Raw genomic sequence first — 22,359 nt, forward strand, 5'->3', positions numbered from 1 at the left:
TCAAACCGACAAGACCGGACCGATTATTTTTTTTTATTTTTTTTAAATTTCTTAAAGAACAACACTATCAACTTAAACCAGCAAAAAAAAAAACTTCATTTTTTTCTCCTCCTCGAAGCCTCGCATTTTCAGCTGATGAATCTTTTGCAAAACCCACCTTTTCTTTCTCAAATTTTATCTCGATCGTGGTCTCAGGAAGCATTCATTTCGCAAGCCTTTGAACTCTGCAAATGGAGAGCCATCTTCCTCGTGACGCTCGCTTGCTCCGGCACCCTAATGCACCAAGTCGTCAAGCCATCGGCCCTCAGATTCCTGAAAAACACTCCTCTTGTGGCTTAGCAACCTCTTGTCGCCAACTTCGACAATGACAACAACGATGACACATGTTCGTCATCATCGGAAGAAGACGATGGCTAGTCGGATGAGGACGAGCTTCCCTCCCCGTCAGACGATCACTCGCAAGAGATTTCACAATGAGCATACACACATACACACATTGGACCACCCGAAACCGGACTAGACTGACTGGTTCCAGAAAATAGGAATTGGTCCTACTGGTCAGGTTTCTGGTTTTTGAGTGGGATTGGACCGGTCTGGGAACCAATCACTCTTAAAGAGAGGAGCACGACTGAAGGAGAGAAGTAGAGTAAGGATCATCATACCTCAATTAGCCATCTCTCTCTCTAGTGTGATAAGGACTTAATTTCACGAAAACATTTTCTTTTAGACGAACCTATGGTATTTCTTTTCTGACTTAGTCAACTTTGTGCGTGTGGAAATTCTTTTCCTCTGATTGGCAAAAAAAGACGAAAATGATTTCAACAATTCGTCAAATGCAACAAAACGTGTTATTCCTGAAAAAGAAAGAACAAAGAAAGACAATCCAGACAAGTATTATTGCAGTGAATAATCTTTGAACTTTATCTTAATATTCAATGTGATTCTTTATGGTCTCTGGATTTTTTATATATATTTATTGCTGTCCTTAAACTTAAATTAATGAAAGAACTACATTGAACATTTTCATAGAGTTTAGAGACTAAATTGAACATGTATAAAAAATTCAGGGACGACATTTAGCAAATTAAAAGTTCATGAATCATATTGCATATTCGATTAAAGTTTAGGGACTGTATTAAATAAATTGAAAGTTCAGGGATCACGTTACATATTGAGCAAAATTCAGGGGCGGTTTGTGTAATTTTCCCATTTCTTTTAGACGAGCCTATGGGATATTTCTTTTCTGACTTGGTCAACGTTCTGTGTGGGACTCCTTTTTCTTCGATTGGCAAAAAGGACGAAAATGATTTCAATAATTCATCAAACACAACGAAACGTGATATTCCCGAGAAGGAAAGAAAAGAGAGAAACAATCCAGACAACCTTACGACGAATGATGATGACGATGAGGTATTATCGCAGAGAATGGTCGAACAATGGCGACCAAAAATCAAAGAGACATTAACCTCGTCGCCATTTCAAGAACTCGAGTTCTTACCATGCGACGCTCCAATAACTTTACGTGCTTGCTCTTGTCTGTGATGTTACTTCCGTTTTGCTCGAGCAGAGATACCATAACAACAGGAGGCGGGATCATGTACTCGAGAGGAGACACTCTCGTGTCTGCCGGTGAGCGGTTCGAGCTTGGCTTCTTCCCCCCGAAAGGGAACTTCGACTGCTTTGTCGGAATATGGTATTACAGGTCAGACCCTCAAGTCGTCGTCTGGGTCGCGAACCGGGACAACCAGATCGACCGCCATACAGCGTCATTCAGCCTTGTGGACGGCAACCTGAAGGTGTCGAACGAAAAACAAGCGATCTGGTTAACTAATCTTTCAAGCTCTTCAACCCGGTTAGCAAAGCTTCTTGATTCAGGGAATCTGGTGCTGATCGAAGGTGAGAGAATTGTATGGCAGAGCTTCAATTACCCGACCGACACGTTCCTGCCGGGGATGCTGATGACCGATGACTTCAAGTTGACTTCTTGGGCAAGCAAGGATGACCCGAAACCGGGGAGGTTCACGTTCCAGAGGGATCAAAAAAGCGGCACCAGGGAGTACCAAGTTATCGGGGACGGGTCTCCTTTCTGGAAAAGTGTGGGCTATGACAAGTTGGGACAAGCCGATGAGAGATACAATGAGATCTATTTTTTGCTCTTCAATAGAACAACCGCTGCTTCCCTGCCAGCCGGGACTAGTCCGAGCTCGGTCTACGAAAACATAACCCTGCCTGACTACAACAACACCCGGTTGGTCATGAGACACAATGGCCAGATACAGTACTTCAGGCTGGGAAACTCGACGATGCCGGTCCTGTCCGAGCCAACGGGCTTGTGCAGCGTGTTCAATGCATGTGGCAAGTTCGGGAGCTGCAACGTTGAGAATGTCCGCGAGACCATGTGCAAGTGCTTGCCAGGTTTCAAGCCGGCAGAATCGGATAATCAAACCTTGGGGTCCTACTTTAGCGGATGCCACAGGAAGTCGTCGAAATGCTGTGGGAAGAACAGCAACAACAGCTCCGATCATTTCTTGAATCTGACGATGATGAAGGCCGGGAGGCCAGACATGCATGTCCCGGCAGTCAATGAGACGCAATGCAGGCAAAAGTGTCTCAATGCCTCCAGTTGCCAGGCTTACTCATTCAAGGAGGGTCAAAGCCGGGCACAGAACGGCACCTCGACGTGCTATATATGGTCGGACGAACTCAACAGTATTCAGGAGTCTGCCACAGACGGCCATGACCTCTATGTCCGAGTGCCACTTTCAGACATAGGTTAATTTCCTTTTTGCCTAACCTTTTTTCCTTTCCAAGATCATTTGTGTTTGTGGCCTTCTGACTTGTGCTGTGACTTCTTCGATTTAACTAACTTCGGTGGTGGTTTGCCTTCTTGGATGAAGTTAGAAACGTTGATCATATTTTGTGCACCTACATGTTATTTTAAGTGCAAGCGTCTTCCAACCAAGTGTTCCAGTCCACCTGCAAATGGCAAAAAATGATGCTATCCCAATTTCAGATATAAGAATTATTTATGATTAGAGTCCAATTGCAGGTGAATGTGCATATGCATTGATGCTGATGTTTTTATAATGTTGACTTTCGTAGAATCTACTAGCAGGAGCTGTGGAACTTGTGGCACTCTCTTAGTCCCCTACCCTCTAAGCATGGGACAGAGCTGTGGCGACCAGCTATATTCTGGATTTCGCTGCAACAATGAACAGGCGCGGCTTTACTTTGAACGGGACAAAGTTAGCTACAGAGTCACTAGCATCACTCCAGAAACTAGAACATTTACCATCCAATTCGAGGAAGCATTCGACTGCAAAAGTAGCAGTCTGACGGAAATCAATCAGCAGCTTAACCAGTCCTCGCCATTTAATGTGAGTGGCGAGTGTTTTGGAGGACAGAATATATTCAGCACAGGAGACTCTTCGGGAAGTGTCGGAAAGAGCGAAATGAAAATTGAGTGGAGCAATCCGACAGAGCCACTTTGCAATACGTCCAAAGACTGCGATTGGCCACATGCAACTTGCAGGAATGCATCAGATGGAATAACAAAGTGCCTCTGCGACTCAGGATTCAGTTGGAATTCTTTCAGCGTCAATTGTTCTCTGGGTGAGAATGTTGGTCTTGCGAATTGACCCACAACTTTAGCTACTGTATTCATGAATAACAGATTAGAAGGAAATGTAGCCATTACGATTTAAAGGTCACCATAAGAGTAGATTCTGTCGTGCCCCCAAATCAATACTTTCTATCTCCATGGTCTATCATTTAGAGTACTGCTAGGATGATTTGCTCCTCCTGGAAGCAGACTGACAAATTCCATAAAGTGGACCTCTATATTTTCAGCGTTAATCCGGAATTTATAGTAGGTGAGCCAGAAGAGCTCCAAACTAGAACAGATTCAGCTATAGTTGGTCTCCTGCCCGAGATTCCCGAGATGTTGACCCTGTCAAGGAGTCAATAGCATCTGCCTTTACGGTTACTATCCCAAGCATGGTGTACGCACGCAATGCAATGACAGAGTCCTGGACTTGCACCAACTAAACTTGCTCTTTTTCCTCGACTGTAAGAGCGATTGTGACCATGCAACATGAAGTCCTCACATCTGTCCTTTTATTAAATTAGCGAGTCGCTGTGTCTACAATTATTCGTTCACTTCTGTCGAAAATATAGGAGTTATATTTTCTTTTCTTGTCTAGCAGCAGGTAATTACAGATCATCGCAGAAAAGACAGAAAGTGAAAACAGTATATATAGTTGCTCCTGTCGGTGCTGCAATTTTCATCCTCGTATTCGGTGGCTTATATTACATGAGAAGGCAGCATGGTAGTACTCAAGGTAATCACAAATCAAATACTTACTACTTTTTATCTGTCATTATTAGATATACGATAAAAAGATAGCAAACAATTAGTAACTAGAGCTGGCACTTCAGGGAGCAGGGAAAGGACTCAGGAAAATCCTGATTTTCGACTATACGACAGTGAGAAACGGATCAAAATGTGGATGGATTCACAACAGTTCGAGGAGGATGATAAGAAAGGCATAGACGTGCCATTTTTTGATTTAGAAATTATTCTACAAGCGACGAATAATTTCTCGGATGAGAACAAACTTGGAAGAGGCGGGTTCGGGCCTGTTTACAAGGTCAATAAAATGTTTTCTTCTTCTACCATATGGGCCTCTTGACCAGGTCACGGTGATGAAGTAATCCGTTCCTTAAGTTTGTTTCAGGCTACTTTTCCAGGAGGGCAGGAAATTGCAGTGAAGAGGCTATCGAGTGGCTCAGGACAGGGCTTGGAGGAATTTAAGAATGAAGTTGTCTTGATTGCCAAACTACAGCATCGAAATCTCGTCAGATTAGTAGGATATTGCGTCAAAGGAGATGAAAAGATATTACTATATGAATACATGCCCAACAAAAGCTTAGATTCATTCATATTCGGTAAGCACCTTATTTCGTGTCCCTGTTTCCGTAAGTTAGTCTCACAGAGCTAGATTAAAGAATTTGCTGCCGTCACAAACAAAAATTGGAACCTTGCCAGATCGAACAAGGTGTTGGTTGCTAACTTGGGAGATACGCTTTGAGATAATGTTGGGAATTGCACGAGGAATGCTCTATCTTCACCAAGATTCTAGGCTGAGAATCATTCACAGAGATCTCAAGACGAGCAACGTTTTGCTCGATGAGGAGATGACTCCCAAAATTTCCGACTTTGGTCTGGCACGGATATTTGAGGCAAAACAAATTGAAGCAAGCACGCAGAGGGTGATTGGAACATAGTAAGTTTCTTATGCATGCGCACACCATTTATTTCCGTCCAAATAAAGAATTCGTTGGACACTATACAAGGCACTCAGTGCGTTATCACCTATTAATATCTGCGGTGAAACTTAGTATTCCGACTGTGGCTTAATTGACTTATTATGCTCCAATGCAGTGGATACATGTCTCCCGAATATGCTTTGGACGGTTTTTTCTCATTCAAGTCCGATGTTTTTAGCTTTGGTGTCGTCGTACTGGAGATTATTAGCGGGAAACGTAACACAGGCTTTTATCAGTCCGGAGGAATAATGAGCCTTCTCTCTCACGTGAGTATAGTCCATTTGCTGTCCCTTTCTTCTATTATATCCACTTCCTGTCGCCCTTTTCTCTAAACGTACCGAACCTTCAATTGTGCAGGCATGGAAATTATGGAATGACAATAATGCATTGGACTTGATGGATCGAGTGCTGTACGAAACTTACAAAAGAGATCAAGTTTTGAAGTGCATAAACGTCGCGCTTTTATGTGTGCAAGAAGACCCGAGTGATCGTCCCACCATGTCAGATGCAGTTTTCATGCTCGGTAGTGAAAGTGCGACTCTTCCAGTTCCGAAAAAACCGGCTTTTGCAGTTAGGATAGGCTTTTCTACGACAGCTTCTTCTTCCAGCAAACCAGAGTCGATTGCCGCATTATCAACTTCTCTGGAACAAGGCCGGTGACATTGGATCTTCCTGGAATCTATCCCACATCTTAGATGTCAAGAGCTTTAGGCATCAGGCACTTTGTTTAACTAGGAATGCCTCAAATTTTTGCCCCGTGCTATTCCTTTCTCCTCTGGCAAAATACGGTTCACCCTATGTTGATTGCTGATGTTCCTCCTCGGCCTAAAGACTCTGCAATACTAACATCCTGAATCAGCTTCTTGGTCACCGTAGCAGATTCTTTTCTTGTCATTTGCTGTACTTTTCATTCCTAAGAATAAGTTCCTTCGTCTGCAATGGAGTTGTAAAATCAATTTCCTTTTGGGGTAATGTCATCTCATCAAACTCAAAATCTACCCCACTATAGTTATCACCGAGATGCTACTGTTAGCTGTTAAAGATCTGTATATTCCATATTAGTGTATGTCAGTTTCCCTTGAAAATCCGCTGCATAGCACACTTTTGCGAATGTTCTCCTCAAGGGAAAGAAATCCTACTTTACAAAACAATAGAGAATTGCGTCATCATTGCACTCGTTTAATCAAAACAACCAGATAAAACTAGTAGCAACATTAAAATGATATGTTCAGTTTAAATATATCTCAGTAATGGATATGTTGTTTCCTATATCTTAAACTATTTCATATATAAGTGCGGGAATAGATTCAAATTATCATTGGATAAAAACTATGATTTATTTAGGGACAGATTACAGTTTATTCGCTACTGAGCATCATCCTCATTATGTCTAAATGGCAGACAAGTTGAGTCATCCAAATAACAATCTAACTAGGAAAAGGCAACGTGAAAATAATCTATTTATATAGGAAAATAATATTAACAACAAAAATATCAATGATTTGTTTGTTTTAATACACAATACTAGTACACAAATTAATTGGAAATTTTGATATAATCATTTAATTAGACTTCGTCCTCAACTATGCTCGTATTACCGTGGGAGCAGAGCATATGACAGTTGGAATTAGAAGTAGATTGATAGCTCCTACCGCTGCTTCTCGGTGAAAACTGCCAGCAGGGGCCTAAGTATGGAGACAATTCTGCATAAATGGCAAAATCTTGTGAACCATCTGTTTTCCCTTTCCCCAGATCAGATTAATCTTTTTATACATTAACATAGAGCAGCTGGTGGTTCTAAATGAAGCCGGAGGCGACCGGTTGCTGCTTGATAAGACTACAAATCAGACTCAATTCGGGCAAAAGACTTGCATTGGGACCTCACCATAACAATCCTTGCCAAATGGCTGATTTCTCATAAGAAGATTATGAAGCTTTAACTCGACTTTCCCTTGCAAAATTGACTATAGAACTGATAGCACCTGGTTTTAATTGCCGAAAAAGAGTGCTTAGCGAGTCTCAAATGCAATTATCTTGATCGATATGCTTCATTGATTCATATCTTTTCCGTCACTCGAAAAAATAGCATTCTAAAGTGAAATTTGAATGAGTCATCTGTTATACAAAGGGGACCAAGCGAACCTGAAATAATCCATAAGGACACCTAACAAAAGGAAATTTTAGCATTAGAAGCTGCCTTGGAGAATTCCACGATACGGGATCTGATTTGTTTGAGAGTAGAATCTTTAACCTTCCTGGCCTCCAAGCACAGGATCATCTTGTTCAAGGACTTCCCGTGCCTGAGCAGGAACTTTGTGAGGCTCACTTCCTCCTCGCAGTCCAAGAGCCCCGTTATCTTCCCAACCTTCAGGTGATCAAGGAAGGATCCTATGGCTTTTCTGCGGATTTCCCACTGCTTCTCTTCCTCGGAGACAGACACGTCCCACAAGTGTGCTGAGTTTCCATTCAACTGCTGAAATAAGGGGTAAATTACAGAGTTTAGTCGAAGAACAATATAATCATCATAGGACAAAATTCTGCCCAAAGTCCAACACTGCAGGAACAATCATTAATCGTCAGGTGTGAGCAAATGGTACCAACATTCTTGTGCGTGTTGTGGTCTGGAACCAAGTTGATATGGAGACATTCCACGAATGAAGCATTCATGAACAGAGAAACTAGCGGTGGGATATACACTCTTCCGGTAAAGGTAGAAAGCTCCAAATGTGCAAGGTTTTTGAATGGTTGCAGAACTTCCAAGCCGTCCATGTTTCCTAGAATCTGCAACAGTTGCGTGTGCGCCGCAACACCATAAAGTGCATTAAAGCTACTCATAATGCAACTACTTAGACCCTAATCACAAATTAGTAGTTGATGAAACAAAGAATGGATTCTAATTATAGACAACGCTGTCCATCTCCTCATCCTATAAACTTCTTTCCACTAACTCAGTCGACCCTCACACTCGAGAAATGCCTATGCACAGAGAGAGGACCAACCTTGATGGATAGCGAGTCCATTCGCAAGGACCGAGCATGAGAGATCCCGGATAAGAATCTCAATAAACTCCTGGCCGGCTTTTCATGAATGTCCTCAACCTTGATGTTCAAAAAACCAAGGGAAACCCTAACAGTGGGACTTGAGTTATGCAAGCAACAATGGTCAGGAACATCGCTGCCTTCCCAATCAAGAACGTCTAGTCGAGGTGCATAGATGTTCAACACGCTCTTATGCCTTCCTCTGGGAAAACAGCCCGACACTCTTAATCTCTCCAACTTTGGACAGCGAACTTCCAAGAAATTCATCTTGGAACAATTCTTTACGACTACACTCTCCAAAGCCCCACACTTTATACTGATCTTCTCTAATCCGAAACACTTCGAAAGGCTCAACTTCTGGAGCGCCGGGAATGAGGACTCCGTGAACAAATCCAAGAGAAAGGGTTGGTTATTTAGGATCACCCCCGAGAGGTGCAACTTCCGCAGGGACCGGAAACCATTCTTCATCGTCGATAGCGGTGGCAACCGGAACCCCGGGAACCGTGACACAAACCTGAAGGCCTGCAGGTGCTCACTCGTCACGACGCGCTTTGGCAGATTGAAGAAGTCCTTGGTCGCCACCTCAATGTCGAGGGCATTCACCTTGTGCCTGAAGGCATCGCGCATCAGGTTGTTCAGGCGTGTGAAGCTCAGGAATGCACAGAACCGAAGGAGCCTCAGGCCATCCCCGGGCTGTGTTGATCGGCTGCGGTGTTTCAGGACCTGCCTGATGAAATCCTGCTCTGGGTTGACGATGTAGAGGAACTTCAGGAACCCTTGAGGGAACTCGAGCTTCAGGCCATGGGACATGATCAGTTTCTCGATGGCGGAGATGACTCGGTCTGATGATTCAATGGTCGTGAAGTCGAGATCCGGCAAGGAGCGCCAGAGAGCCGCCCAACGTTTTGACACAAGGCTTGTCCTCGCGACAGACTTGATGGGCAAGAACGATAAGATGTGGCAAAGCACATCGTCAGGAAGATCGCTGATCTGACGACGACGAGTCAGCAGACCTGAGGATGCACCGTGATCTCCAGTCCCGTCTTGAAGAAGCGAGAGCCTTCTTCTCTTGGCCGATCTGGTCTCCATGGTCGTGAAACGTGATGGAGCATGTGTCTGTGTGGAGTGTTTGTGTTATACTAGTGTTGAGATAATGTCGCGAGATGGTTATGCTAGGGTTTGAACTTTTCAATGAGTGATGACGATGATGATGCTCTTAGCAACGGCCACTAGATTATATATTCAGTTCGTCTCGAACTCTGAAAGAAGCTAGAGGACGCAAGCATGTCCGTGTGCAGTTCTTTGATATAGTAAGGTTTACCAACGTATACGTATCTTAGGGATAACGTGAAAAATGTAGGGACAGGAAATATATTCTGTACGCCAATCGAATGAAGTAAAAAGAGGACAATCTTTTGATGACTATGGATGTTCTAGATTTTGGTTGAGCCAAAAAAAAAAAAAGATGTTCTAGATTTTGAGTCTTGATAATTAAATCAAACCTACAAATTAAAAAACATCACTTGACTTGTGTAATTGATTTCTCACCATGTTTTTACACGGCAAAAAAGCTCTTATTGGAAAGAAAATAAATTGTGCATTAGGGCATAACCCGCCAATCAGATATTATCCACGTGATATGCATATCAATTAACATTGGAGTACTTGAATTAAAAAAAGGTGCATTTACTAGTTTGGCATGCGAGAGTGAGAGAGTGAGAGAGCGATAAGAGCTTTGTTCTTGGATTTTTACGGTAAAAATCAGCTTTGCTGGCACTTTTCGACACGACCTAGCTATATAACATGGAATTAAGCATGATCAGGTTAGATTTAATCATATGTTCGTGTCACAAACAAGTCTACCCGTCTCTACACAATTCATAAACTTGTTTTTTGTGAGTCGACTCTTTCATTCCGTTAACGACATGCATAGACACGTTTGATTAAGTAAGTCAACATATTATTTGTGTTGACACACAATATATTAATATACATTTGAACACACTAATATACGACTGTGAAAATTTATATAGGAGTATAAATCTAAAATGTATTAAATGTGTCATATAGTGTTAATCATTTAATATACATATATATAGCATGTTTGGGTTTCAAATCAATAGTACAGTTTTAATAACTGCAAATGAGCTGGAAAAATATAAGTCGTGTTTGAATTAGACCTAAATTCGACATGACAAGCCTAAGATATGCACATAAATTAACAGCCGACTACTTGTTTTTTCAGTTTGTCGGATGTTCGTGCTCCCGTCCCTTCGCAACAACATAATTACCAAGACAAACCCTAAGTAAGTGCGTGCGTGTGGGGTGAAAGATAAAAATAGAAAATTATATAAAGAGTTTAAAGAATGAGAAGATGATCGAAGATACAATTTACCTTGAAAAGTCATATCTACGTAATTACTTTTGGAGTAAGATACATTTATTTTACATAGTTAAAGCGAAGATGACGGGATATTCACTAATGTACTCTTCACGTGACACTCCGCTTTCATTCTGTAAATGCCATGCGGCAAGACACATGGCATAATTACTTTTGGATTAGTGATTTGCCATATGCTAGTTTCTATCTCTTATTTGATTTAAGTTTTAAGAAATCGATAGAGAGAAAGGATATGAAGATTATATGTCTTATTGAGTTCGAACTCAAAAAACACAATATACTAGCGAAAGTGTTTTCAACAATACTATATCATCTCTAAGTTTTCATTTAAGTGTTAGAAAATGGAATGCATTTAAAAACTTGGACGGCCATATTGATCGATTGGATTAGGTAGATCGAATTAGCATTTATACATATTGGATTTAAAATAGATTTGATAGGTGTTTAAATCAAAGTAAATGTTGGTCAAAATTCAAATTGTGGATAGACAATCTTAAACTTAATAAATCGGACCAATCGCGAAGATCAAAGTCCATTCTCATCTTCTCTATTCATTTTTGGATGGACAGACGAAAACCCTGAATTTTGTAGAGTTGTTGTCGGGACGTTCTTGAAAATCAATGGACTTCGTAGAATGATTTGGGCTATCAAGACCTCAATCAAAATTTTGATCATCAAAACCTCACCAAATGATAGGGTCATCAAGATCTCGACCATCTTCAATTTGAGATCAAGCTTTTAAGGTCCTCAAGTTCACGAAAAGGAATCACAGATCATGCAATCAAATTCGATAACAAGTCACTAGGACGCTTTAATTGTACTAACGTGAAGAACAAAAAATATTATGATTTGATTTGAGATAGTTTCTCGCATCGCATTAAAAAAAAAATTCAGAGTTCCTGCGATCAAAGATTGCACCATCAAAGCCCTTCTTTTCATCTCTGATGGAAAAGAATCAGAGAAATTCTTTATTTCAATGGGAAATTTGCAAATTTGTTACATTGTTTTCTGTTATTATTTCATATTGCGGACTTACTTGTATACAATCTTATGGAACGATATAAACTTTTCATTCAGCAAAATCTCTTTAACCAAGGAAAGAATGGAATAAATTAAATACAACTTTAAATTGAAAATAAGGAAAAGCCGCATAGCGAGAAATATACAAAAGTGGAACAAACTGAATACATATGCTCTACACATAACTCACTATATTCATATAATTAAATAACAGTCCCAACGAAGTTACATTGAAAAGAGAAATTCGTTTAATTTAATATTTTAAATATATAGATAAGAACAAAGTTCATCAACTTTAATTTCAGTTCAACTTCTGTCTTCTTTTTTCTACACATTCGGATATTTGAGCTTAAAATTGAAAAAAATTGATAAGGAAAAAAATATATATATATATATACAGTCTTCTGCAAAACTATACAATATTATGGTTAAACCATGAAAAACCCCAAACTGGTACACATATGACAAATTTACCCAAAACTAATTTTTTGACCACAAAAAACCCAAAATTAGTACATTTGTGATAAATTTACCTTCCGCTAAATTAGATTAATACCACGAAAAACCACAAACTGGTACGCTTCCGTTAAAATCCCAAACTGGTACATCCGTCAACTGCCACGTGTCATCTAACTCAGAAATTTGACGGTAAGATTTAACGGAAACTAATGGAGGGTAAAATTATCATAGATGTATCAGTTTTTAGTTTTTGGTGGTCAAAAAATTAGTTTGGGATAAATTTGTCATAAGCGTATCAGTTTGGGATTTTTCGTGGTATTAACCCTTAATATTATCATTAATACATATGTTTAATACATGTTTCGTCTTTTTTCAGTTGCATCACATCTTATACTAACATATAAGCATGCCCGCGCTGTTCTTTATCTATCCATTAGAACAACTTTTGTTACTTTTAAATTAGAATTTTATCCATTAATCAGAAATATGTGATGATAATCACATTTGTCCCGATTAACATTGCTTGTGAATTTGCTTTAATCTATCTATTAGCTTTTTTCGCGTGCGGATGGTGCATGAACAACGATGAATGGGTTGATTTGAAAATTGATTTTATATATAGTATAGTATAGTATAGATAGAATCAATCAATAGCACAAATTAAATTTGAAGTCTCAAAATTTGTTCATATATCTCTTTTCCCACGAAGAGTAAGGGGTTATCAAATGGGACTGCTTTTTTCCCCCTTCTAAATGAAAATGACAAGGCAAAAATATTATAAAATATCAACATCAATAATAAAGTAAAATTTTTGAATTTGGTGTTCACCATGTCTACGAAAATATCTTCGATTATCCTATCCTTTAGTATTTTATTGAAATCTATTACTGTAATCCAACTCTTATCACCCATAAAAAAACAGTCTAAACGGTTAGAGAAATGCATGCCGCGTTTCCACTATTTCCAAATATGATAACTACTCACAATTCTCGGCTAATCATATTTTGGGCAAGAGCTCATGGCTGCGACCCTCTTATTTCATAATGTCTTTTTGTGAGTTCCAAATTTCAATTTATTGTGTGAAAATATTTAACGATTCACGCATTACTCGATTTGATTGTTCACATTCCCTATATACATTTTTCGAATGTCAATATTAATTGCAAAAACTATAAAGAGCACGAAAGCAATCACGCACATGATCGAGATCTTGTCAACGTAATAATTATAAAGGTTAATACCACGAAAAAACCTAAACTGGTATACATGTGACAAATTTATCCTCCGTTAAATTTTATTGTCAAATTGCTGAGTTTGATAAAACGTGACAACTGACGGGTATACCAGTTTGGGGTTTTATCCATATGTTTGTCACAGGTTTATCAATTTGTAGTTTTTCGTGGTATTAATCCAATTTAACGAAGCTTAAATTTATCACAAGTGTACCGGTTTGGGATTTTTTGTAATATTAACCCTAATTATAAAGTATTTGGGCTCTTATAGAGAGAGAGATTTAAAATTCAAAGTACTTAATATAATTGCTGAAAAATTAAAGGGTTAATACCACGAAAAACCCTAAACTGGTACACTTGTGACACATTTACCCCAAACTATTTTTTTGACCATAAAAAACCCCAAACTGGTACACCTGTGACAATTTTACCCCAAACATACCACAAAAAACCCTAAACTGGTACACATGTGACAATTTTACCCAAACTAATTTTTAATATTATTTTTTTATTTTTTTGAATTTTTTCTTTTTTCTTTTCTTTACTTTTCTTTTTTTTTTCTTCACTTCAACCTCTGGCCGGTCGCCGGTCCGGCGACAGGCCAGAGGCGGAAGCCGGCGAGGGCCGCCCTCGGCAGCCGCTGGCGAGGACCGCCCTCGCTCGACTCGGCAAGGGTCACCCTCGCCGGCGTCGAGCGAGGACGGCCCTCGCCCGACGCCGGTGAAGGCCGCCCTCGCCGGCGAGACAAGGGCGGCCCTCGCCCGTACGGCGACGGTGGCCCTCGCCGGATCGGCGAGGACCGCCTCGCCGGATCTCGGCGAGGACCGCCCTCGCTCGACTCGGCAAGGGTGACCCTCGCCGGCGTCGGGCGAGGACGGCCCTCGCCGACGCCGGCGAGGGCCGCCCTCGCCCGACGCAGACGAGGGCGGTCCTCGCCCGACGCAGGCGAGGACGGCCCTCGCCCGATACCGGCGAGGGCGAGGACGGCCCTCGCCCGATACCGGCGAGGGTCGCCCTCGCCGGATCTGGCGAGGATGGCCCTCGCCCGATACCGGCGAGGGTGGCCCTTGCCGGCATCCGCCTCTAGCCGGTCGCCGGACCGGCGACCGGCGACCGGCCAGAGGTTGAAGATAAAGAAAAAAAAAATAAAAGGAAAAAAAAAAAAAATAAAAAATTCGAAAAAAATAAAAGATAATATTAAAATTTTAATTCGAGGTAAAATTGTCACATACGTCTGGTTGGGTTTTTGTAGAGGTCAGGTAAAATTGTCACGTATATACTGATTTTGGGTTTTTTATGGTCAAAAAAATAGTTCGGGGTAAAATTGTCACAGGTGTACCAGTTTGTGGTTTTTTATGGTAAAAAAAATAATTTGGGGTAAATGTGTCACAAATGTACTAGTTTAGGGTTTTTCGTGGCATTAACCCAAAATTAAAAGCGACTAAAAATTGGGTTCGCATGAAGGCGCATTTCCACGAACAGCTCAGCTGCAGCATCATTCCCCACTGAGAATGATGGACCGGCACGTCCAGGCGTTCCTCAACAAGCTCTCCGTCGCCTCCGTCGCCGTCGCCACCTTCACCCTCCTCCTCCTATTCCTCCGCACCCCACAGACCTGCCTCCCCCCCGCCGCCGCCGCCGCCGCCCGCCACCGCTTCCCCAGGTCCTCCTGCGACTCCGCCCGCCGCGAGTTCCTCCCCCTCGACAAGAAGAACCGGCGCCTCTGGTCCTCCCGCGCCTTCCGCGGCCAGGTCCTCTCCTACCGGCGCTTCTTCGACTCGATCCGCGATCTGGGCCTCCTCCGCAACCACTCCAAGGTCCTCTGCGTCTCCGCCGGGGCCGGCCACGAGGTCGCGGCGCTGTCCGAGTCGGGCGTTGCCGACGTCACCGGGGTCGAATTGATCGACTCGCCGCCCCTGGTAAGCCGCGCTGATCCGCACAATCTGCCCTTCTTCGATGGGGTCTTCGATTTGGCGTTCAGCGGGCATCTGGAGGAGGCCCTGTTCCCGTCGCGGTTCGGGGCGGAGATGGAGAGGACGGTGAGGGTCGGCGGGGCTTGTGTGGTGGTCGTGGAGGAGTGCGGTGACGCGGAGGTGGAGGAGATTGTGGGTTTGTTTAGGAAGTCGAGATTTTTGGGTGCTGTTAATGTTACTTTGATTGGATTGAAGATGACTAGAATCATAATGAGAGTTAAAGCTGCTTCCTGATCATCTTGTTGTGCTTATGCTTCTTCATCTCCATCGATTTAGATGATTTGTTTGGCATGTTTCCTATCTTTTTCATCTTCCCTCTTTCTTGATTGGCCTTGCGAAAACAGTCTCTTAACTAATAAGACTAAGAAGGAAAATCATCAAAGTAGAAAACCTGTTGCCAATTAACACTTCAATTGGGACAAGTTAGTTTTTTGGTGGGGATGAAAGCACCTTGCCGCCACTAGACTCGCGGATGGTTTGTCTCTGGTAATCAAAGAATGTCAAAAAAATGAGAGAAACTGTTGGTTCAAACACTAGCAAGATCGATGGGATGACATGAGGTGTGCCTACAGTACTGATCCAAGTGATAGCATCATGATTGAATGGCGACCCTATTGTTTGTTTTTCTTTTGGGCTTTTGCTCCTCATTTGTGACCTTATTTAGCTACCACAAAGTGTAGCAACTCCTGACAGTCTGGGTGAACTGGTTTCAATTCTAGAGTGTAGCAGCTTCTGACTGTCTCGGTGAACTGGTTTGAATTCTGGAGTATGGTGATTCTGTTGGATCTGGAATCTTAACATTAGATGGTGTATTTAGAGTTCGTACTATTTGAGGTTCGTAACTGTCTTCGTTAGAGTAAACTTCCTGTTTGCCGTTCGAGGATTATGCATGAGAGCACTGATGTTCCGTAGACGGTTGTAGCCTCATTGTGAGAATTTGTTCCGTCCTTGTCAGATCCTTTGCAAACTGCTCTCATGTATGATTGAACTTTGCGGGAGAACTGTGATAATCCTGGGCAACTTTGTACCATCAGAAAACTGTGATTTTTGTTTTTTTTCCTTTTGCACCAATGATTTCCTTCATGCTCAGTAGAGTTGTGCAGGTTAATACTCACGTGTATCCTGATGAATTGAAACAAGAGGGATGAATAACTGATGAAATTGTATATCCTTTTCTGCTGCTCATTTGAATACCCATTGGCCGTTGGCTTGCCAAACAATGTGATCCTGAAAAATTACTTGTTTAACCTTCTCGACTTCTTCCTTCTCGCATAATGTTGATGATGAAAAAGTCCAGTTTTAGTGGTTAGAATGAGTTTTTGCTCCTGTGGTTACCCGATGATTTTCATGCTGGAAAATGTTTAGGCCTTACTACTTGGTACTTTGATGTGTCGTGCCGGTGAGGATAGCTGTTGATCTCTTTCATGACGGCATTTTTATTTCTTGAAAAATGTTGTTCCCTGGCCTTCCTATCAGACATGTTCTCTTTTGAAATTGCACATGGAGGGATCACGGACTTTTCTTTATCCTGTCATTAGTTTGCGCATCATACTTACAGATGAATCCACTTTTCACCTTGGAGTTGATTTTTGAAGAGCTTAATGGAAGTTTTGGAGTTTGTTATTTATCTTTGCAGACCTGCATTTTCTGTTTTCCAGTTGACTGTACAAAACTTATTACTATTCTTGAATTCAAGATCTCACTTTCTTAATCAGATCCCTACTATGAGGTCATTCTTTTATTTATTGACTGGTTCCTTTTTTTCCCAAATGACATATTGGTTTTAATGGCCACTTAATGCTGCTACCAAGTTCATTTTGTTCGACCTGTTCCTTAGATCGTACTAAAAACATGGCCGGATCTGTCGATTGGACCCAAATTTTCTCATTTAAGGTTTTCTTGTCATAAAATGTGATTGAGTTAGCCAATTCATTAGTTGAAAGATGCACATACTGGTTTAAAAGTAGGTTGGAGTGTCTCTGCCCACTGTTCCTGTTATCCTCAGTTCCGTTGGCGTCGGATCAACAGAAAATGGGTCGTTAGGTAAGTACAAACTTTGTATTTCATTTCATCAAATAGACCCACGCGATGTTGCTATGTTCAACTCAAGAAAGTGAGCACATAGAGTACCATATGCAAAGTTAGAACCAAAATCAGTACACGAGCAAAATGAACTTGGTATAGCAGGTGTACTGTAAGCACCATTTAATTTGATTTCTATCATCAATAGCAATCAGCCAGGAGTCGACTCTCATCACCACTTTCTTGAATTTTCTGCTTCTGCGATCTCCAATGCTCGAGATATTCGGTGAATCACGAAATCTCTCGATTTGTAAATTTCCGGTGCTCCAATCTCTAATCCGTTAATGGCCACTCTAGTTCTTTGGTTCGTATTGGCACTACAAGAAGCAGTTGTTCTGCGAATCTCAAGATCCCTACCAGGAACAAGCGTCCTAAGGGACGCTTTGTCGGGCAATCTCGTGAGTTCTTCATGTGTGTACCTGTGGGGCAAGATGTGGAACCTGACCATCCTTTCAAGAATTGCCGAGTTTGAAGCTAAGAACCCAAAATCAGCCGGTGCAAAGACCGTCACTGAAGCCAAGTGCGCATTGTCGTCCAGAATTCCATCAAGAACAGACTGCAATCCAATTGCAAAGGAAACGAATCCATTGGAGCTCAGCGATCGAATTACTCGACCCCAATCGACAAGATAGGGCTCCTTCCTAACAACCGACACCGGTCTAGGATCGCGGTTGCATTTGACCGACTGGACCAAACACAAATCCTGTTCTTTGTGCAGTAGTGGCTGAAGAACTCCATGAATCGCGAGTCTCTCTCCAAGAAAAACATTAGGATGTGTTATCGCAACCCGATTGATCTCAACAAGTCTACGTTTGGCGTCGCTTCTGGTAATCACGACGTTCTTGTTAGCAAGCAATGTGGGCAAGCAGCTTCCTTGGGGCATCTTCAGGAGATCGTCCGCTGAGAGCTTCAATGGGGAGGTGTGGTACCGAAGGACTTCTTCCATCAGCCATGGAGTCAAAGAGAGGTTAGCCATGAATGAGTCCTTGATCGCGAAGATCGTCGCATTAGGTGAAGAAAAGAACAGTTCGGGAGCGACGGGAAGGAGCGCTGCCATCGCGGTGAACCCAGCTCTTCTGAGAGCTCTCGAGGCGTTCAAGTGGAGTTGGTGCAAACTGGGGCTGCTCGAGGGAGCCACCAGACTTTCGTCGGTCGAGCGAAGGGATGCGGAGATGGCCATGAAGGCCAAGACCACCGAGACGACGGAGTAGATCGGCAAGCGCCACCACGAACAAGAAGCCATTGATGCCAACGGAAAGGAACGCAATCTTCTTTTGTATGTGAGAGTAACCGAATGTGGTGAGGTTGATTCATCTCAAAGCACAAGATAAAATGGAAGTTGGAAAGATCATGGGAAGTTGTTTTCGGTAAGGTAACCGTAACTGCTATTCAATCCGCACTCAATTTTTAGCAGTTTGAATGGTGGAGTGGATTTATCAATTTGCAACTCTTTTTGAGTAAACTTAGGCTCGACAAGTTGTATTACAATAGAGTTCATTGCTTAAAATTAACTCATTAACGGTTTTTTGGGCGATCTAACTTATGATGGTTCAAACCAACAAATGAACAGACTCGAGGCAAATTTATGAATTATCACAAGAGTTGAGAAAAAACTAATACACCAAGCGTATCGATTTTCTTAGAAAAATGAGCAGTGGATGACGGACCGTTACTTGCATTGTCAATAACGATCCCTCGTCATCATCTCAATTTCCTTTTACTCTAATGTTCACTTATAATCTTCAATATCATTTAGCATTTATCTCGGTAATTTACATCGTAACATACAGGATTATTGAGCAAAACCAACTCGAAATATTATGAAGCCCAGTACAAATTATGTGCTATTCCTCCCCAATCTGACTATCATTAGTCCATGTGATGATGCGCTTTTCACGGACAGGTCGTTGTCAAAGCCAGAGGACCCTCTGCTTTGAAACGCTCTTCGCTCAGATGCCTTTGCTTCTCTACGGCTACTTCCTTTGATTTAATGTATTCACACTTCTACAAATGCCTTTTCATGGTGACGGCGACGGCGACGGCGACGTCGATGATGTGCAGATTAAAGCGAGTCGCGCGTTTGAATTAGGAAAGCGAAATCGATATCTCAAACAAGACTCCTCCGGCCGATGGTCCGATCGAATTTCATGAACAAACACGTCCATTCACAAACTAATCATCAAAGATTTTAATCAATCGAAAGCATACACAAATTTCTTTTCTTCCACTCGTAATCTGTCGCTAAGCTAAGCTTTGTCGTCGTCTGTCGTTTTACCTATCTATCTCCTAAACCGCTATACCTTTGCTCTTCACACATAAAAAAGAACTCGCATATTAAGCAAGCTCAACGGGCGCCGACGTCTCTCTTCCGGGTGACTCTGATGTAGCAGAACACCGCGGCGAAAAAGGCGGTCACCAGGCCTCCGATGATGACCCCCCCGCCGGCCACGGACTTATCTGTGGACCTGTGCTTTGTAGCCGCAGCAGCCTCCACTCCCGCCGGCGCTTCAGCCGCCGCCGCCGACACCGCGGGGGACTCTTCCTTGTGTTCCGATGCCTTGGCGACGCTAGTGGCGGGCTCTGCAGCGGCTTCGGAGACCAGTTTGCGCGATCGGATTGCCGCTCGGGCCTCGATCCGAGACGAGCTCGCGCCGGAAGCCTCCGACGGATCCGCCATTGCCACTGACTGCAGCAGCGAGATCTGAGCTACTACCGAGAGCAGGCATAGCCAAGCCAGAGCGACCCTCTTCATTTCTTGAGTGGGGGTTGCTCTTCCTCCTCCTCCACTCCTTCTTCTTCCTTCAAGGAAGGCCGCTGAACATTCGAGCGAGGACTGCTCGTGCGCTCTACGTGCAAAAGCTGGCGCGGGTTTAACGTTCACGGTGGGCAGGTATTTATGGAGGGAGGGTGTGTCTGAGCGGGCAATTAAGGAAACGTGCGGACGGAAACGGAAGCAGAGCAGAAGGTTCAAATCGAACGGGGCTGGTTGCTCCTGGCACGAGCGGGGCCCCGTCGGTGGTCAGCGATTTCAACTGTGGCTTTGTAGCTCATGATTAAATTTGCCGAACGGGTGGGTCGGATCGGATTTGTGCCGAATCGAAAATGATCCGATCCAAATAAGCCAATTTAATCCGTTTTAACTCATTTTCCATATAATGAAAATTTAATGACTCATACCCGATTCATATTGCTAAAATATTTTCATATTTAATTTAATCTAGGAACACTCGTAACCAAATTGAGATGGGGGTGCGGAGAGAGCGAGCGCGAGATTGAGTGAACACGAAAGAGATAAGTTGAGTTTAAATTAATTATAAATTCATTTATAACCAATTTATGACTCATTTAACACTCATATAATGGGTATAAACATTATATGATATACGGGTTAAGAAATGGATTTATAACCTATTTTAACAAGTTTACTTATGATGCGTGCAAATAGCTTCTCCTCTTCGCAGCATCACTTCTGTGGTATATACAAAAAAAAAATAGATATCTCGGAGGATAGATCGTATAAGCCTAAATATAAACAAAGATTCATAATATACCAAATTAAAGCTTGAGTCCGTTTTTGTTTTCCTCTTTTTCGTCGAGGAGAGTGAGGCGGAAATGGTAGGGAGAAGACTAGTAGACTCGAGAGGAGTCATTATTGTACGGTTTCGGTGCATACGAGCTCGATGCACCTTTACCGTTGGATCATACTAGTTAGATGCTATCTCGTTCGATGGTGTGTTTCAACTGAGCTCACGTGCGCCGAAATTATAAGTAATTTTTCAAGAGGGGGAGACACCTAGCATTGGGAACAGAATGACAGGCTGACTCCAACTGGATGTATAGTCTATTAGGTTTGGTTCGGGACCAGTAGCTTAGGATAGATACTCCCAAATCCACGACCATCGTCCATAGCATTCTCTTTTCGAACAACAAAACAGCGACTGGCTTGTTCAGCATGAAGCAACAAAACAGTCCGTTCTCCAAATGGTGGACCGTACACGTTCAATGATCCTTAAATGCGGGGGGATTCATGTATTCGAATTAATTGGTTCCTTTTCTTTTTTCTCTTACATGGATTCTTTATACTTGGTCAAGCACAGTAAGTGAGATCGTCGTAGGGTAAAGTACCGACTTCGCACAGCATCAAACGGACAACGGGATTAGAAGCGCGATAGATAGAGCGATGATGAGGAATGCTAGTATTTGAACTCATAGAACGTGAGTAATAATATCGTTACGCCTTCCCCAGAAGAAAAATTTAAGCCGACAGAATGTGAGTCCAATATGTACGTGTAATATATATCCACACGGGCCCTGGTGGTACGGCATTGATGGCTAAAACAAATATGTGGACGTAAGCTGTACAATCTGATATGTGTTAGGCTAAGATTAGACTAGATTCCCAAGTGGCATGGATTGTTCATAGGATGAAAAGTGCCCTTCAAATGATCAGTCCCTTGTTTTGAGCAAGGTATTGGGTACGATGTCCTAATCGTCCTGGTCTGGGTAGGGACTGAGCAAGGGGATAGGCCTCGCTCCTCCCATGGAGGTTGGATGGGGCAACACATTTCGCCAACCAGGAAGCACACCGAATCGACGTTACGTACGTAGACATGATCGATCATTCAGAGGATCGATTGAGTTGCGCTAGGGGCCACTTGATCTAGTCATTTTTATCGAGAGTTCACAATTCGTCCACGTCGTCGACTAGCACACCGAGACCTACCAATAAACATTAGGACAAGCTAACTAGTTGGTATTAGGAAGAACCGAAACAAAGGTCCTCCGGAAGAACAATCTCCGGATTGCTTACAATTAGTCGCCTGGAG

General features: G+C 42.5%; 4 protein-coding genes across 7 annotated transcripts; 2 read left to right on the plus strand and 2 right to left on the minus strand.

Moving 5' to 3' along the window:
* Positions 1–1,311: 1,311 nt before the first annotated feature.
* Positions 1,312–6,347, plus strand: LOC115682289 (G-type lectin S-receptor-like serine/threonine-protein kinase At4g03230). 3 transcript variants are annotated; one of them, XM_056302473.1, is made up of 8 exons: positions 1,312–2,772; positions 3,103–3,612; positions 4,206–4,340; positions 4,438–4,649; positions 4,737–4,947; positions 5,048–5,285; positions 5,444–5,594; positions 5,686–6,347. In XM_056302473.1, exons 1-8 carry the CDS (start codon positions 1,437–1,439, stop codon positions 5,986–5,988), a joined length of 3,096 nt encoding a protein of 1,031 aa, XP_056158448.1. In that variant the 5' UTR covers positions 1,312–1,436; the 3' UTR covers positions 5,989–6,347. The 3 variants fall into 3 exon arrangements, with proteins under 3 accessions (XP_056158448.1, XP_056158450.1, XP_056158449.1); XM_056302475.1 differs by having other exon boundaries at positions 4,206–4,331; XM_056302474.1 differs by having other exon boundaries at positions 4,209–4,340.
* Positions 6,348–7,352: 1,005 nt separating this feature from the next.
* LOC115682314 (putative F-box/FBD/LRR-repeat protein At4g03220) lies at positions 7,353–9,471 on the minus strand. Of its 2 annotated transcripts, none has more exons than XM_056302413.1 (3): positions 8,328–9,471; positions 7,930–8,109; positions 7,353–7,798 (listed from the first exon to the last, which is right to left on the minus strand). In XM_056302413.1, exons 1-3 carry the CDS (start codon positions 9,453–9,455, stop codon positions 7,493–7,495), a joined length of 1,614 nt encoding a protein of 537 aa, XP_056158388.1. In that variant the 5' UTR covers positions 9,456–9,471; the 3' UTR covers positions 7,353–7,492. The 2 variants fall into 2 exon arrangements, with proteins under 2 accessions (XP_056158388.1, XP_056158387.1); XM_056302412.1 differs by having other exon boundaries at positions 7,353–7,801.
* A 5,521-nt stretch (positions 9,472–14,992) lies between these two features.
* Positions 14,993–15,685, plus strand: LOC130134775 (uncharacterized). Its single transcript, XM_056302449.1, has one exon. The coding sequence runs from the start codon at positions 14,993–14,995 to the stop codon at positions 15,683–15,685; it is 693 nt and encodes a 230-aa protein (XP_056158424.1).
* Positions 15,686–17,484: 1,799 nt separating this feature from the next.
* Positions 17,485–18,776, minus strand: LOC115682267 (fasciclin-like arabinogalactan protein 21). Its single transcript, XM_056321469.1, has one exon. It carries the CDS (start codon positions 18,774–18,776, stop codon positions 17,706–17,708), a length of 1,071 nt encoding a protein of 356 aa, XP_056177444.1. The 3' UTR covers positions 17,485–17,705.
* Positions 18,777–22,359: the final 3,583 nt, after the last annotated feature.

Source organism: Syzygium oleosum, unplaced genomic scaffold, assembly GCF_021117445.2.
Source record: "Syzygium oleosum isolate NSW1041296 unplaced genomic scaffold, Sole_v2.1 Sole_v2.23, whole genome shotgun sequence".
In the NCBI taxonomy this organism is placed as follows: domain Eukaryota; kingdom Viridiplantae; phylum Streptophyta; class Magnoliopsida; order Myrtales; family Myrtaceae; genus Syzygium; species Syzygium oleosum.

Coding starts and splice junctions, on each gene's coding strand:
- LOC115682314 (XM_056302412.1), bottom strand. CDS start 9,455: ATGGAGACCAGATCGGCCAAGAGAAGAAGGCTCTCGCTTCTTCAAGAC. Junction 8,110..8,327: donor TGGACTCGCTATCCATCAAG/GTTGGTCCTCTC, acceptor CAACTGTTGCAG/ATTCTAGGAAACATGGACGG. Junction 7,802..7,929: donor ACCACAACACGCACAAGAAT/GTTGGTACCATT, acceptor CCCTTATTTCAG/CAGTTGAATGGAAACTCAGC.
- LOC115682267 (XM_056321469.1), bottom strand. CDS start 18,776: ATGGCTTCTTGTTCGTGGTGGCGCTTGCCGATCTACTCCGTCGTCTCG.
- LOC130134775 (XM_056302449.1), top strand. CDS start 14,993: ATGGACCGGCACGTCCAGGCGTTCCTCAACAAGCTCTCCGTCGCCTCC.
- LOC115682289 (XM_056302473.1), top strand. CDS start 1,437: ATGGCGACCAAAAATCAAAGAGACATTAACCTCGTCGCCATTTCAAGA. Junction 3,613..4,205: donor CAGCGTCAATTGTTCTCTGG/GTGAGAATGTTG, acceptor CTTGTCTAGCAG/CAGGTAATTACAGATCATCG. Junction 4,948..5,047: donor CTTAGATTCATTCATATTCG/GTAAGCACCTTA, acceptor GAACCTTGCCAG/ATCGAACAAGGTGTTGGTTG.